The sequence below is a fragment of the Leucoraja erinacea genome, chromosome 24 (assembly GCF_028641065.1).
Source record: "Leucoraja erinacea ecotype New England chromosome 24, Leri_hhj_1, whole genome shotgun sequence".
In the NCBI taxonomy this organism is placed as follows: Eukaryota; Metazoa; Chordata; class Chondrichthyes; order Rajiformes; family Rajidae; genus Leucoraja; species Leucoraja erinaceus.
In genome coordinates, this window is record NC_073400.1 from 8,809,639 (window position 1) to 8,824,960 (window position 15,322).

Here is a 15,322-nt window from a genome sequence, read left to right on the forward strand (position 1 = left end):
TATGTCCACATTTCCTCTCGATTAAAATTTAGCATTATGGCAGATGATTAAAGATCCAATGTACCCACGGAGGGTGATGTAGCTTCTATATTGATCTATCAGAAAATCAATGGGATCAGACATATAAATACTGTGACGAGGAGGGCTAGTCAGGAGCTGGGTACCTTGTGGTGAGTGATTCATTTCCTGACAATCCAAAGCTTTTCCACCATCTGCAAGGCCAAAGTCAGGACCATGACAGAATACTCTTCTCTTCCCTGAATGTGCAGTTCCAGCAACAGTGAAAAAGCTTGTCACTACTTAGGACAAAGCAGCTAAAGGACAAAGCAGCCCACTTGATTGGCATTCTGTCTAACAGCCTGAAGATTCATTCCCTCCTCCACCAGTGGAACACAGGTTCGGCCTGTATGCCTAAAAGAATTGAAGGTTTCATTTTGCAAACTGTTGCAATAAAGGAAATTGTGGTGCATTTTGCAGTTCTCTTAGTTGAGCAGAAGTTCTTTGCATTGAATACACCGACAGCAGTTTCCAAACCTATTTTAGCGGTCTGAGAAACGACTACTGGGGTTTTCAATGTAACTTTATTCGAAAGATCAAGTTGCAGCATACAGGTTAATCAGACACGTCTGGCCACATCGGTGGTCAGCGCTGAACTGGCGCGCGCAAAGGAAAAACCGCGCGAAAACAACAGCCCCTCCCGAGTCACATGACCGCGGCTTCCGAACGCCAGGTTCGATATCTGCATGCACTAGCAGGCGCTGCTACACTATCACCTTTACCACTTGCAGCAGCCTGTGTGACATAATGATTTTAAAGTGCAGATTTACACCCACCGCTAGATTTATTTAAATAATTGATATACTTAGTTTGTGCATTTAAAATGTGCTTGGTAGATATTTTGCTGCATAGAAATAAGAGGTTTTCCATAATATTGATTTGTATTAAATGATGCTCAGATAACAGATTTTATAAAACATTTTAAAAGAACATTTTAATAGTAAGTTTGGTCCACATGGCCAATGACAGTGTTATGAGAAAGCTCACAGGGGTTCTAACTATAATAGAATGTTATTGCTGCAAGAAATTATGTCATAGTATCTAACTCCTATAATGGCTCATCACTGTTATCGCAGCTCCAGGTATTGTACATTTTGGCAGTAAACCTCTTGCTCTGTAAGTTATTTCCACACTATTTATTTGGAACCTGTTTCTTTAAAGCTATACTTATGCAAGGAGATCAATTACATTGAATCAGAATCAATGTAACTTGAAACTGAATCTGCTTCAGAATATTTACACTTGATATTAAGTTGAATTGGGGCATGTGTCAAGAGTTTCAAGTGACCACTCTGTATTTATATTACTGTACAATTGTGCAAAATAAGTGTATTCAATTACAAGCCCCACCCAATCCTGCTGAATTCCTTCTCTCATGAAGAAGCCAAACATATCCCCTCAAGGAAGCAAAACAGGCAGGAAAGTCATCTTCAGGCTACAATCAAACATTTTTGAATGACATGTTCTGAGATTGTCGGAGTCTTAGGAATTGGTTGGATTCCTTTCCTTTTTGTGATGTGACCACAGGAAGCAATGTCACTCAGGGATTGATTAAAAGGGAGAAAGCTAGGGGTTAGGTGGTATATTTACCATATTTGTTACAAGGCATGTGCATAAAATTACTCTGTTATTGATTAATTGCTAATATTGAGCAGCACAATGTCAACTAATTCAGGCAAGTTCCAATAATATTTGATATGAGAGGTAGAATATTGGCAGAACATATTGAGCGAGAATATTGAGAGAACTTTACACTCTATCTGAGCACACTGGGATGGACAGTGGTTCTGCAAAGGAGAAAATGGTTAGCTTGTTCGGGCATTGGAAACAGAAATTTCATCCTTCCCCAGAACAGTTCCCCAGCCTGATGCTGTTACAAATTATGTGGTATTTGCAGTAGGTGCTTGCATTAGCATGCACATTATTTTTGTGATTTGTAACTGACTCTGGATGTTGTACCTAAAAGTGAAATATTAGCTCTGAATAAGGAAAAACAAACACCACAGCTGGTTACACTATTTTATTGCAAATCCAGTTTCATTGTGTAATGCTCCTCCAGGAAAAAAAAAAATCAAAGGACGATTTGCCGATGATGCAGATGGACAGCTGACTGGTATATTTGAGCATAATCTGGATCAATGGATTTTTGGCTGATGATGTGGCCCTGCCTCAAAGGAATCATTCCTCACCCCGCAGCATATGGTCTCTAACTGATTGATCAGTAATGCAAAGATTAAGAAACTTGGGATCGAAAATGTTTCAACATTTAGCATTGTAAAGATAGATTCAAGAAATTGCTTGATGGTCACAATCAAAGATCCTCTAGTATCTTTGGTCACAATTATTAATATCAACTAGTTATAAAGCATCAACCTTCAAATTATATGGCAATAACTTTTAAATCACAAATTATCATGAATTTAATTAATATGGTTTCATTTCATTTACAATACATTACAATAGATTTAGAAAAGGTACAGGAGTGCTGCTCTGGGATTTTCATCTGTTAAAGAGTGTTAACCTCAAAGTCTCTGATTGGCAAAATCGCAATTGTTGTTGGGAGACGATGATTTAACAAATAAAATGAACATAATTTTCCTGTCTCCCCTGCTCTGAATTTCATGTTCCCTCACCTCTGTTACTATGAACATAGCCACTCATCATCATCCCATCTCTGGCCTTTGTCCGCCTGTCTGTAGATCAAAACCACCCTCACCTGTATCCATCTGTGACCTGCCAAGCCTTGTCCTGCCCTCCCTCCCCCCCACCCACCGACTCCCCCCCCCCCCCCCCCCCCCCCCCAAGAAGGGCCCCAAACTGAAGTCGCCTATCCCTGTTCCCTAGACATGCTGCCTGACCCGCTGAGTTACTCCAGCACTTTGTGTCTTTTTTTGGTAAACCAGCACATGCAGCTCCTTGTATCTGCCTCTCATCATTTTGCTTTGTTTAATTTAGAATATTCCACCTTAGCCGGCATGCTAGCCAAGCCCTGGTCTACGTATCCTTGCTTCATAGGCACACACATACATAGGTGCATAAATATAAAGTACACATTATCACTGGAGCAGACCTTATGATTACTCTAGTTTATAATAATACTTCTCTGCATATTAGTTACATCATCTAATAGGATGCATTTGTGTCATAAAATATACTGCTATAGGGGCTTGATGCCAACTCAAGTAATACACCTACAAGATTCACCAGGATTTCTTTGTCACAACACTTTTGCGAAATGGAACTTTCAATTCTCTTCGCCTTTCATTTTCCCGCCAAATATGAAGGCATTGGTCAAGAGCAATTAGTTTATTTAAGGAACAGCATCCAATGGAAGTGTAAGTGAGGGGAAGGCTGAATGTTTTTTAAATATGACTAGTTGCAAATACCTTTTTTTCCACCCAGAAGTGTTTCACATTAATGGAAAAAAAAGTTCTCTCCTCAAAGTTGCCCTTCGACTTCCTCGCTGAATTGAAGGATGAATGAGATGAAAGCTTGCTGGTGATGTGTTGTGTTGTGGGGTGGGGGTGGATTAACCTGTCCCACCTCCACTACTTGTCCCTCTGCCGTGAGGGACACACACACTCTCCCCGCACTCTCACAATGAAGTGATTTACTGTCACGGTGACCGGCTCCCATGACATTTTAGATGGACAAGCCAAGGGCGGGAGTAGAGAGCAAACAAAACGATGTTGTTTTCGTCTGAGAGTGTGAGGGAGGGACGGACGGAGCCGGGCCGGTGTTGTCCTTTGGGCGGGAGAATGAATGACCTGTCCCGGGTGCCCATACACACTTGGTTTAACATTTACATTCTCCGTGCTCGCAGACACACGGAGTCGCTGCCGCCGCCGCCTCTCGCTGGAAGGAGCGGGCGGACTGGCCTCAATTGAACTTAAACAAAAAAAAATTTGTTGCAAACTCACTGGCGGCAGTTTAATCACAGTTTATTTTTCACAACAGCTTCCTCGCTAGTTCAAGTTCTTAGTTTTATCGGCTGGATGACCGCGAATTGTGTTGAATAATTCAACAACAAAACAAAACCCCGCAGGAGCTGTATGCGCTCTAAACCAGACCGGGCTTTGATACTAATCTGTGCCTTAAATCCCCCCCTTTCTGCCCCGCTGTTTCACTTGCTTGTGAGTGGCAGAGGCCGGAGGTCCATTCAGTCGCTGCTGGATTTGTACAGCTTCTAATGGCCGGCCCGGCCCGGCGACATGATCCTGCCTTTATCGATCCATTGATTACACATGGTCCTGCTCTGACCTCCTGATCCCAAAGAAGCCGTTTCCATGGAGACTGGAAGTCCTCCTCCAGCCTTTTTTTCCCCACTCTGTGTCTCTGGCAGGAATTTCTCTGGGCAGCAGCTGATTGTAAATTCCTGCAGATACTGGAAGCATTGCGTGTGAGTGTCTCCCTCCTCCCCCTTTGTTGAATCCCGAGCAAGATCCACGGTCTCTCCATCTCCGCTCTTCCTCCCTCTCTCCTGTGTGTGTGTGTGCGTCTCTCTCTCTCTCTCTCTCTTTCTCTCTCTCTCCCCCACCCCCTCTCCTCTCCTCCCTCCCTCCAGACCTTGTGTTGCTCGCAGCGATGATCAGGGCACAGCAAACCCTCCTGATCCCACAGAGGGCAATCTGACTGACGTGGGAGGCTCCGATCGAGGTTGATTTCAGCTCCATCAGGACCTCTTAGAGGAGAGTGAGAGAGAGAGAAAGAAGAGGAAAAAATTCGCGTCGCATCCCTGCCCCGAAAGACATCTGAAAATGCAGAGCAGAATAGAGGCTATCCGTCTGTCCGGCTGCTACTGTTTGTTGCTCCTTCTCTTAAACCCACTCAGCACCGCGGGAAATAAGGCAAATCAAGGTAAGGAAACCTTATGGTATTCCCCTACACCCAGTCTCCCTCGCCCTCTTCACTTTAAACATGTTTTGTTCCTTCTGTGAATCCGCTCAGCGCTGAGATTCAGTTCGTGAACTGTAAAGGATCACAGGGGTCTGATTGCATGGGGGAACCGTCTCTGTGTGTGAGACAGGGCATGTGTTTAAATAAGATCAACAATCCCACATAAGGGGAGAAAAAAAAAGTGGGTAAGACAACAATTTTGTAATTTGAGTTCAATTGAAAGACAATGTTGTGCGCAACTTTTAAACCTTAAAGTAATCTTGATTAAAGTCTCATTTGCTGACACTCTTTTAAAATATGGTAACTATAGACCCTGTATTCTGTTCTCAAATAAGCCCAATCTTTCCAACCTGATGTGTTCAGGATATTTTCTTTCTCACCACAGATTGATACAAGTTTTCCAACTGTGTACACTATAGAAAGCTGATGTCAATGTCAACAATATTTGCAGTTTCCCTAAACACTAATGAGATGAAATAAATTGATCAACATGTTTAATGCAAAATTATGTTTCATAATTGAACTAGCAGATATGATACATTTAAGAATCAGAACGGTGTATAGAATATGTGTATATATATATGCGTGTATATTTGATGTGAGTGAAAACAGTATTTAATAATTTTCATTCATTTAGATAGGAATAAATTAATTGTTTTACAATTGACTTATTGTTATGCAAACTGTAAATCAATAGAACATTAAATAATCGGTTGGCTTGGATTCAGCCAACACAGACATAGTACAATACTTAGGAACATACACTCAAATCTGGCTTTTCAAATCCTGTTTTACTTGTGTCTGCTGACATTGTGGCAATAACAAAACAAACACTGCAATGTGGTTTTAGTCTTTAGTTTATTAGCTGGGCGATTGACATATGTATTTGCTGAAAAATGTAATCTGAACAAGCTGGGACTTATTCAGCATGATGTTGACACATTACTGTGCAAAGTGCTGAGTGAACATTTAACCAAGAATTTGCACCACTTTGAGCATAGCTTAACGTAGCTGAATATACAATTGTTACATTAGATGGAGTTAGTTTGATATCTGTGCTGTGACTACCCAACAAAGAATTGCAAAAACTATGGTATGTTCAGTGAGAGCTGTCTGTGAGGTGTTTTTAGTTTTTCTGAATAATTTTGGTGAGGTGGATGGGAAGTTAGAATTTCTGTTAACTATTTTTCTCCTGTTCTGTTGGGAAATTATTCTGGTTATCTACCTGCTCTCGCTCTCTGGTACATTGTTCAAGTTGCCATTCTTCATGTAAAATCATACAGTAAGTGTTAGAAACTATTTGAGTTGGTTCATCATATTCCAACCTTTTCCAATGTGTGCTTAACACTTACAATTGTTCAGCGATCAATTGGAGCCACTGAGCATTGACTATGAGGAGAGACCTTGTCCAATTCCTGTCTTTCCGTTACAATTAACACTGAGGCCAATTCAGGTCCCCACAGTGGCCAAATGAGATGTGATCATTGGTTAAACTGTTCATTTCTAATCATTGCGCATGCTGTGCTCAATCATTTGAATTGGTTTCATAAGCAAACACCACTATTGAGTTATGCTTGTCTTCCTTTTTAAATTCCTAAAAATTCAATTATTTCACAAAGAAAATATCGTTGGAAGCTGCTCTGTATGGGACTAGTAAGATAATTTTAAAATGAATTGAATTAAATTAAATTGTCATTTTTTAAAGTTTAGTGTGTAATGTGGACATGGTTTTCCATCAGATGTTTTTGTTGCACTTGGTATGGCAGCCTGAGAGTTGAATGGCCTGATTTATTTTGCAATAATGAATCGATTGTTTCATGAAGACTGTACAACTGATGGGAATTTACAAAAGCAACAGTATCCTACAGTCTATCTTGAAATATTACCAAGGTGAACCCTCAGAGCTGACATTCTTGGTGTAGAACAAAAGATGTTTCCCATTATCGATGCTCAGTATGTGCAAGGGAAACACCTCTCATGAGATGAGTGCATTGCAGATCATCCACACTTACTTAATACATGAGAGGTTGGCTGGGGAGGTGGGTGATGTGGACATTCTGCTGGGTTCCCGAACTGTTTGAAATCGAGTGTTAGTAAATTCTAAACACTCACTCCACCCCATATGCTACCACTATCCCGAGTGCAGAGTATAAGGTTTCAAATAATTACATCTAACAAATTGTCACCACTCATTAGCGAATACTTTCTGCAAGCAATGTTTGATGTATTTTCTCAGCTGTAGAGTCAGACCCCTTTTATATTATGTGTAGGGTAACCGTGAAGAATTGGATGTCTAGCCTTTATAGCTTTCATCATATTGCTTGTAAACACATGAAACAAATGTGTTTACATGTGTAATGTAAAGCTGCAGAGGCACCATCTGATTTTTTACACTTTAGTTTGATCTTCTCTTATGTTAATATGCATCTAAAGATTGCAAGTAAAATGCTTTGTTTCTGTTCTGCCTCTTTCTTATGATTCTTTGAAAGGTATAAACTCATGGAGGACTTTAGTTCCACAGGTTCCAGTGCCATGGAATCTCCTTCAAGTGGCCACTTTGTGTACTGGAATCGAGAATGAAGGGTTTTGCCAGGTTATTGCCTGTAGAGCTGATGGAAACAAGGGGCGGGGCGGCATATCTGAGCTCCATCCAACAATATATCCAAGGGTAGCTAGTACTCAACGGTCAGAAACAGAGATCCTGGCTGATATCTTCTTTTCTCTTTTATTAGTTCACAGGTGAAATACTTTTGATCTTTTTACTCTTTAGTCAGAGTAATTGTTTAGATCAAAAACAAAATGCTGGAGGAATGCAACGGGTTGGGCAGCATCAGTGGAAGGCAATGGACAAATAATGTTTTGGGTTGGGACCCTTCGTCAGACTTCGACCCGAAACGTCACCTGTCCATTTCTCTCCTTAGATTCTGGCTGTCTTGCTGAATTCCTTCAGCATTTTGTTTCTCGATCAAGATTCCAGCATCTGCAGTCTTTTGCGATTGTTTATATTTCTGATATTGTTCAGTTCAGTTGAGTTTAGTTTATTGTCACGTGTACCGAGGTGCAGTGAAAAGCTTTTTGTTGATAATATTATGAAATCATTACCGAATGTGAAGACTGCTTACTTTCCCATTGGCATGTTATATTGTACAACCTCTGGCTGTCAGTGCTGTTTAAACTACAGGGAAGATTCAGCAGCAATCGGAAAAACTGCGGCCGCACAATTTTGAAGCCACGATTTGTATTCCTGTTCATGGACTGTGTTACTTTTTCTATGGCACACTCAACCTTGCCAACAATATGATCGGAGCACTCAAACGGCATTCTGCTAAATTTGTGTATAATACGATTTAGTTCTGGCATAATCCAGTTATGAAAATAATTTGTTTGTTCAGTTTTTATACTGCAACAAAGAAATGTGAACCTGGTGCTACTGCCGTTGGCTCTCTGCCACTGCACTGGCCCCTGGCATGATGTGATTAATGCCAAAAAGTAAAGAAACTACCCGTTGTAAGTTTCATCTGTATAGATTACAGTCTCCACCTGGCTTGTGCAAAAACATTAACAACAGCATAATAAACCTGTTGTCCTGATTGTCTGGTTTCCTGCTGTACCATTCAATATATTTTAAATTATGAAAGAATGGATCGACTGGGCTTATATTCACTGGAATGTAGAAGCATGAGAGAGGATCTTATAGAAATATATTAAATTATTAAGGGACTGGACAGGTTGGATGCAGGAAAAAAATTCCCGATGTTGGGGGAGTCCAGAACCAGGGGTCACAGTTTAAGAATAAGGGGTAGGCCATTTAGGACTGAAATAAGCAAAAACTTTTCCACCCCGAGAATTGTGAATCTGCAGAATTCTCTGCCAAGAAGGCAGTGGAGGCCAATTCACTGGATGTGTTCAAAAGAGAGTTAGATATAGCTCTTAGGGCTAATGGAATCAAGGGATAGGGGGAAAAAGCAGGAACGGATACTGATTCTGGATGATCAGCTATGATCATATTGAATGACAGTGCTTGCCTGAAGGGACAAATGGCCTGCTCCTGCACCTATTTTCTATTTTTCTATATTTCTAAAGGAAGTGGTTGGAGAGTCGAGTATCACTTGGCAATGAATGTTTTTCATGTTATTGGACCTGTTATTTTTCTTCTTAAGGTATATAACTATCTAAAATAAATAGAAAAACACTTAAAGTACCTGCATCTTCTCGCCTTTTTGATTTGAGTATTGTACCTGCAAAATGTTTTTTTTTACGATTATTTTTATCTTAAAAAAAATTGGAAAAAAATATTAGATGGTAGGAGTATGTTTGGCAAATTCATTATTGTGTTCGATGTGTTTGTGATCAGATGAAAACACATTAAACTGGAACATGTATTCATGGTTTGATTGGGAACAATTCAGCTTTAGGAGCAGTTTGTAATGAATATCAATGTTGAATCAAACAACAAGTTTGTTTAAAAAACAATGTTCTCTTCCCTCAAAGAGGATAGTCAGCTGATGCAGGGATTTTATTCATTGTATCCTTTGTTTTTAAAAGTGGAGGTGTCATTCACCAAAGCAACAGTAAATCCCATAGTGAATGCAGAAGTGCCCTAATTAGTGGCAACTAATGAAATAAATATTGCAAATGGCAGATTTAGTGGTATTTTCAAGCATATTCAAGAGATTCTTAGACTTCCAGCCTCCAGAATTGAGCTCAAAGTTTATTGTGGAGTAAATTTTCTTCAGATTTCTGCATTGGAATTTTGTTTTGTGTGCGTGATGATTTTGTAGTTTTTAAGGAAGCTATTGTAAGATTTTTGCCTGGCTGAAATCTCTTCACTATGGCAGCAATGCTTATTTAAGATCAGAGTGCTGGAATTTGAAATATTCTTTGGGCTTAAAAGTTTTCTATACTCATCCCCCATTTGGTTCCTCTGAGGATGTTTTTTTTTCGCCTTCCCCTTTCTGGGACCTCCTGTGTCATGCACCCAGGCTAAAATATGTGCAAGGGGTTCCCAGCTAAAACAGTTAATTCTCTGTTGATTAACACCTTTTGGCAAGAAGAGTTGTGTGAATATCTGGATAGGAATGGGATGAAAGGTTATAAAGATAGTGGACAGACAGGAATAATTTAGTGCCCTGTGGAACATATTGGCTTCTGAGCTGCCTGGGCTGTGGGAAATGTCAGGGTGGAGGGAGAGGAATGGTCAGGGATGAATAATGTAGATGTGGGGTTAACAGATTGTGCGGACGACTTTCACAACATTGACCTTTAGGAAGAGGGGCAAGGAAAACTTTGCACAATCTTTCCTCGGGAGATTAACAGGTCGCAATGATGTAAAACAAAAGTAATGAACAAGTTGCAAATGTGGGACGTATTAAACAAGCAGAGAAATGCACACTGGTCAGTCAGCATGCCATAAGAGCAAAAGGTATTGACATTTTAGCAAACTGAATAAATAAATATTAACAAAGAGGCCAGAGTGTGAGTAATTCAACAGCCTTTCCTTGTTTTGTAATAAGATTCTTTCCTGATATTGATGTAGTTTGGCTTGGACCTTGGCAAGTAGTGACATTGTTGAGCTTATTGCATGGAGGATTGGGCTTTCAATTCCAGAATATTTTACTTCATTTTATTTTGGTTTAATTTGTCTTGTGCTTACATCTCTGCATATCATGAACAAACCACTTCAAACAACATTGATGGTAATCAAAATAAAGTGTGCAAAAAACAAACTTTTGGAGGAGCTCAGATGGGTCAAGCAGCAACTGCAGATGAGAACTATGGCATAAATTACAAAGGAGGCTCTGAGAAGTTCCTTGGATCATTTTTACCGTCCACCTGGTATTCCCTTGTCATGGTGGAACCCAGAGTAAAGTGTCTATTGGGGATCTCATGTCAAGAATGTGAATGACATGGGTCACCCACCAGAGTGAAATGAGTGTAATTGGGGCTGCAGCGCTGGGGATATTGTTCAGGGTGAGTTTGTGGATGTTGTCTGGCTTGCCAGTGGGGTCGGAAGATGTTGGGTGTGCAATGCCTGCAGTTTTTGAGGAGGTCTGGTGGTCTATATCACTGCTGCTTGGTAGAACATTAAAATTATGCCAGACTAAAGATTTTGACTTAAACTCTGGTTCTGGAGTCAATGTGCGTGAGTTAAGCAGTTGTCTCTTCACCAAAAGGGAGGTTGTTGAAGATGAGGTGTCGCATTTCAGTGAGAAAGTTAAGGTTAGGGCTGGGGAATGATGCAGCTCTGTTCGTTAATTGTTTCCTCTGCTTTCCCATTCAAATGAAAGATCTTCCACCTGAAATGTCAAGTTTCTCTTTCCCCAGATGCTACCCAAACTGTTGAACGTTTCCAGCATTTTTTGTTATCTGCACGTTGCTGTGCCACTTGTGCTCTTTCCGCCCAATTCAATATCTTTAGATCTTGGATTCTCTCTTGGCTGTCAGCCTTCAGGTACCTGTAGAGATGCTGCTTTTCCATGGATGGAAGGTGATTTTTAAGCCAGGTTTGCCTTGTGTTTAAAGTTAATCGGTTCCCTGATCTCTTGATCATTTTCATTAAACCAGTCCTGCTGTATTTTTATAGGGATTCCAAGAGACTACAGCGTTATGAAAAGTTGTGATGTTCAGTGTGGTCCATAATGTAGCTCCCATTGGTTGTCATTCTTCAGATTGTCTGTGAGGTGCTGCTTGAAAAAAAACTTATCTCTGAGAAGAATGCGGTTCTAATGTTTGATCTGCTTATAATACTATTTTTGTTACTGCATTTATTTTGGGGTCAGACTTTGGAGATAATTATTAGGTGGATTATTATTAGGATCCCTGACCATTCCTCTCCCTCCACCCTGACATTTCCCACAGCCCAGGAAATGAGAGTGGATTAATTATTGATCAAATCATCATGAACTGCCATGAAGCATTATTACACACAGGCATGCATTGTATCTGATTTTCTCAAAGGTTTACACACAATAAAAATATCCAAAAATGGAAGCAGTGTAAAATGATGGCCCTTTTTCAATGGAGTCTTGTATTGTTTCTCTCTTAGTATTATTGATCAAAAAATGCATTAATGACAATTTTGTTGGATATTTATGCATTTCCTAAAAAGTTGTAGTATTTTGGAGGAGATGGTATTCTTTAACACAAAGCAATTAGCTGTATGGTGCACAAAAGCTTGGGTCAAGAGTGGTTTATTGTCATTTGTCCTAAAACAAGAACAATGAAATTCTTACCTGCAACAATGCAACAGATAAGCAAACACAGTACTCTGTAAACGCCATAACAAACAAGAAAAAAAGTTCAGTATATATGTATACAAACAATAATAGTACAAAGATAAAAACAATGCCCCAAGTCTATGTGGCTCAGAGCCTATTTGGAGGTTGTAGTGTTCAATAGCCCTGATGGTTCTAGGGAAAAACCTGCTCCTGAACCTGGGCATTACAGCATATTTGTGACACCATGCGTTTGAAGAATGGCCCCGACCCGAAATGTCACCTATCCATGTTCTCCAGAGATTGTGCCTGATCCGCTGAGTTCCTCATTTTTTGTAAACCTACATTTGCAGTTCCTTTTTTCTGCCATACAATTTTATTGTAATCTAAAATTGTTTAGAGCTCTCTTTGTCATCATACATTTTAGATTCTAATTTTTAAATATCTTAAAATATAAATATGCTTGCTTCCTTATTCAAGAGAGTAGCATCCAACCAAATGTCCTAGCGCAGGTACCAGATGTGTTCCTTCAACCCTTCTTTTGGGACATGACTGCACTGACAATGGTGGCCAATTCCTCCATCATTTAACATACTGAAAGCCACTGCTTTCCATTCTTCTCACTCTCTTTCAAAACCTCTTCTGGACTACCTTTAAGTGTTCTGTACAATATCAGTGGCCTCTCTCCTCACTTTTATGTCACGGGTTACAAAATGCTGCTCTGGTCTACAAATTGCTGCTGTTTCCTTGTTATTTATTCCACCTTAATGGGCTGCCCGTTCTAAGGACACTGACAGTCTGGGGCATTGGCAATGGATGTTCAGTTTTTAACCATGGGGATGGAATTTTCTTGGTTTTAAGTTCCTCTACTTTCTGGTATGAAACCTCTGAACCACTGTTGTGACTTTGCCTCAATGTCCTCGTTAGGTCTGGGGAAAATGAGGCAACGATGCCCACCTGCTACCTGCACCACTTTGCCTGTGGTGCTTTGAAGTATGATCTTTAGAGCAATAACTCATCCAGTACAAATGAACTTCAAAATCTAAAACATCGTTTTTTAATGCAGTTTAGTTTTGGATACATGTTGCATGTAATAAAATAATTTGCATACTGAGTTTGTCTATCAAATCCCACTTGAAACAATGCAGTGTCATGTGCTTGCACCCCGCTCTAAATGGTAGTAAGTCAGTTAAAACACAATAATTTCACATAGCATTATTTTGCTGAATCAGACACAAAAAGTCATGGAATATGAAGATAAGATAATGTGGATTTTGAACAGTGCATTATAGAACGTGTTTAAAAACTGTCACTTAACACAAAAGATCAATGGCTTTGATGAATAAGCACATGGCTTGCCACAGTTGAGGCAGACACATCACCAAGATTTGATTTTTGGCCTAAGTTGGGTCATTGATGGCCTGAGCATTCCAGCTCTGGAACAGGATTTGGTGAAAGAACTGCCACGTGATCCATTACTTATCTTGAGTATTTTACTGCCTGGACCAGGGAAGCAGTTTGCCAGAATTCTTAACAATTCCATTTCTTGGTTTGAATTCAGATGGACTAATCAATTTCCTCCCCAGTAAGACCCCACCATGCAGACCCCAGTAACAGACACGCAACACCCTGGACCATTCTCCACTTGCTTCTCTTTACCACATTCTCTGTACTCCTTGTACCACAGACAGGCCCAGCTTGAGCATGTTCTCAACTTTCAAATGGTATTTCTGCACTTGAGTTTTTTTTAATGGAATGCTCTTACGAAACGCTTGGAAAATCTGTTACTTAATGTTGAGTGCATGATTGTAACAAGAAATTGTTTTGGCTCTTCTGATGAGACCAGTCTTGTGGTGTATTATCTCTGAAATGTCTTGAAGTTTTTCGAATTGTGAAAGTTTTGAATCTGTGTTCAAAATGGCAAAGCGGTTTGATGGAGTAAAGGTGGAGTAACACTGCAGAAGTGGATGAGCCAGTAACCATGCCACATGGAACTAAGATAAAAATACGCAGAGAATTTTAGTTTAACACATGTACTGTGATCTTGACTGTTTGGTGGAAATGTGTTCAACAATAAAGGGAGACACAAGAGACTGACTGGATATTTGTTGCAATAATAAAGGGAATTGGGTAGATAAAAATAAAAAGTTCACAAGGGTGCAGGGAATGATCGGGATGATCAGACTCTGCGCCCATATGACTTCAGTAGTGAGTACACAAGAAACTTTGTGTTAATACCTGAGAGGATCCACGAGGAAAACATAAGATGTCCATGAAATTGTCTTTTTCTGGTCTTCTTTGTTTTACTCATTACTTCTGTTGCTGGCTTTACTTTCATTTGGGCGACTGCCACAAAAGTCAGCCTGGAGTTTCTTGGATGTGTGTCAGCACTTGCAAGGGAACCTTCACACAACTTCAAGTTTGATTGCCACAACCCTGCACCTTTGGGCTGCCTTGCAGTATTTCATTGCTGTTTTATCGATGGCTGACCAACCTTTCCACTCTCAATGCCCTGTAAACAGAATGTAAGTAAATCAGCAAGAGTTGCAAAACACCAGGCAAAGTATGCAATCTCTTGCTATGAAATTTGGGCAGTAAATTAGTATGCAGGATATGCTGACGTTCATGAACCACTCAAGCTTTTTTTGTGGCTTGTGTTGTCATCACATTTGTTGAGTTAAATAACTCCTTTGCAGCTCGCTATCAACCATCTATTATCCTGCAATGATGATACTTGTGCAGAGATTCTGATTGCCGTGTATTTCTCATTGTGGTTAAAGTAATGGGACGGGAGATTCAATCCCAGTGATTTTCATTGACTTTCCGGTAAATGACCCACAATTTTAGTTGAGAAAATAGTTGCATCAGATTTGTAATTGTGGCAAAATGACCAGTGGCAACTTTGCTTTCAATATTGTTCATAAATTTCCATTGGACTTTAAAGGGCCTGTCCCAGTTGGGCGCCATTTGCGCGTCATTTACGTGACATCATTTACGCGTCATAATTTACCCGACATGACGTACGACGGCACGTCGTGACGTGCACGTGATGCGTGCATGGCGTGCATTATGCACGCATGGCGGCGTAGGAAGTGATGGGCGGTCGCGCGCGGTGCCCCAGGATTTTGGGATTCACAAAATCTTTGCGCGCTACC

At 40.3% G+C, this 15,322-nt stretch overlaps 1 protein-coding gene across 3 annotated transcripts in view; it reads left to right on the forward strand.

Moving 5' to 3' along the window:
* The first annotated feature begins 3,955 nt into the window (after window positions 1-3,955).
* The window catches only part of scube3 (signal peptide, CUB domain, EGF-like 3), a 272,047-nt gene continuing 260,680 nt past the window's right edge, over window positions 3,956-15,322 (forward strand). For 2 of the 3 annotated variants that reach the window (XM_055654491.1, XM_055654492.1), the window contains exon 1: window positions 3,956-4,914. In XM_055654491.1, the coding sequence (XP_055510466.1) occupies window positions 4,815-4,914 (100 nt within the window). In that variant the 5' untranslated portion in view covers window positions 3,956-4,814. The remainder of the gene's footprint in view (window positions 4,915-15,322) is intronic. The other variant, XM_055654493.1, reaches the window with a different exon arrangement.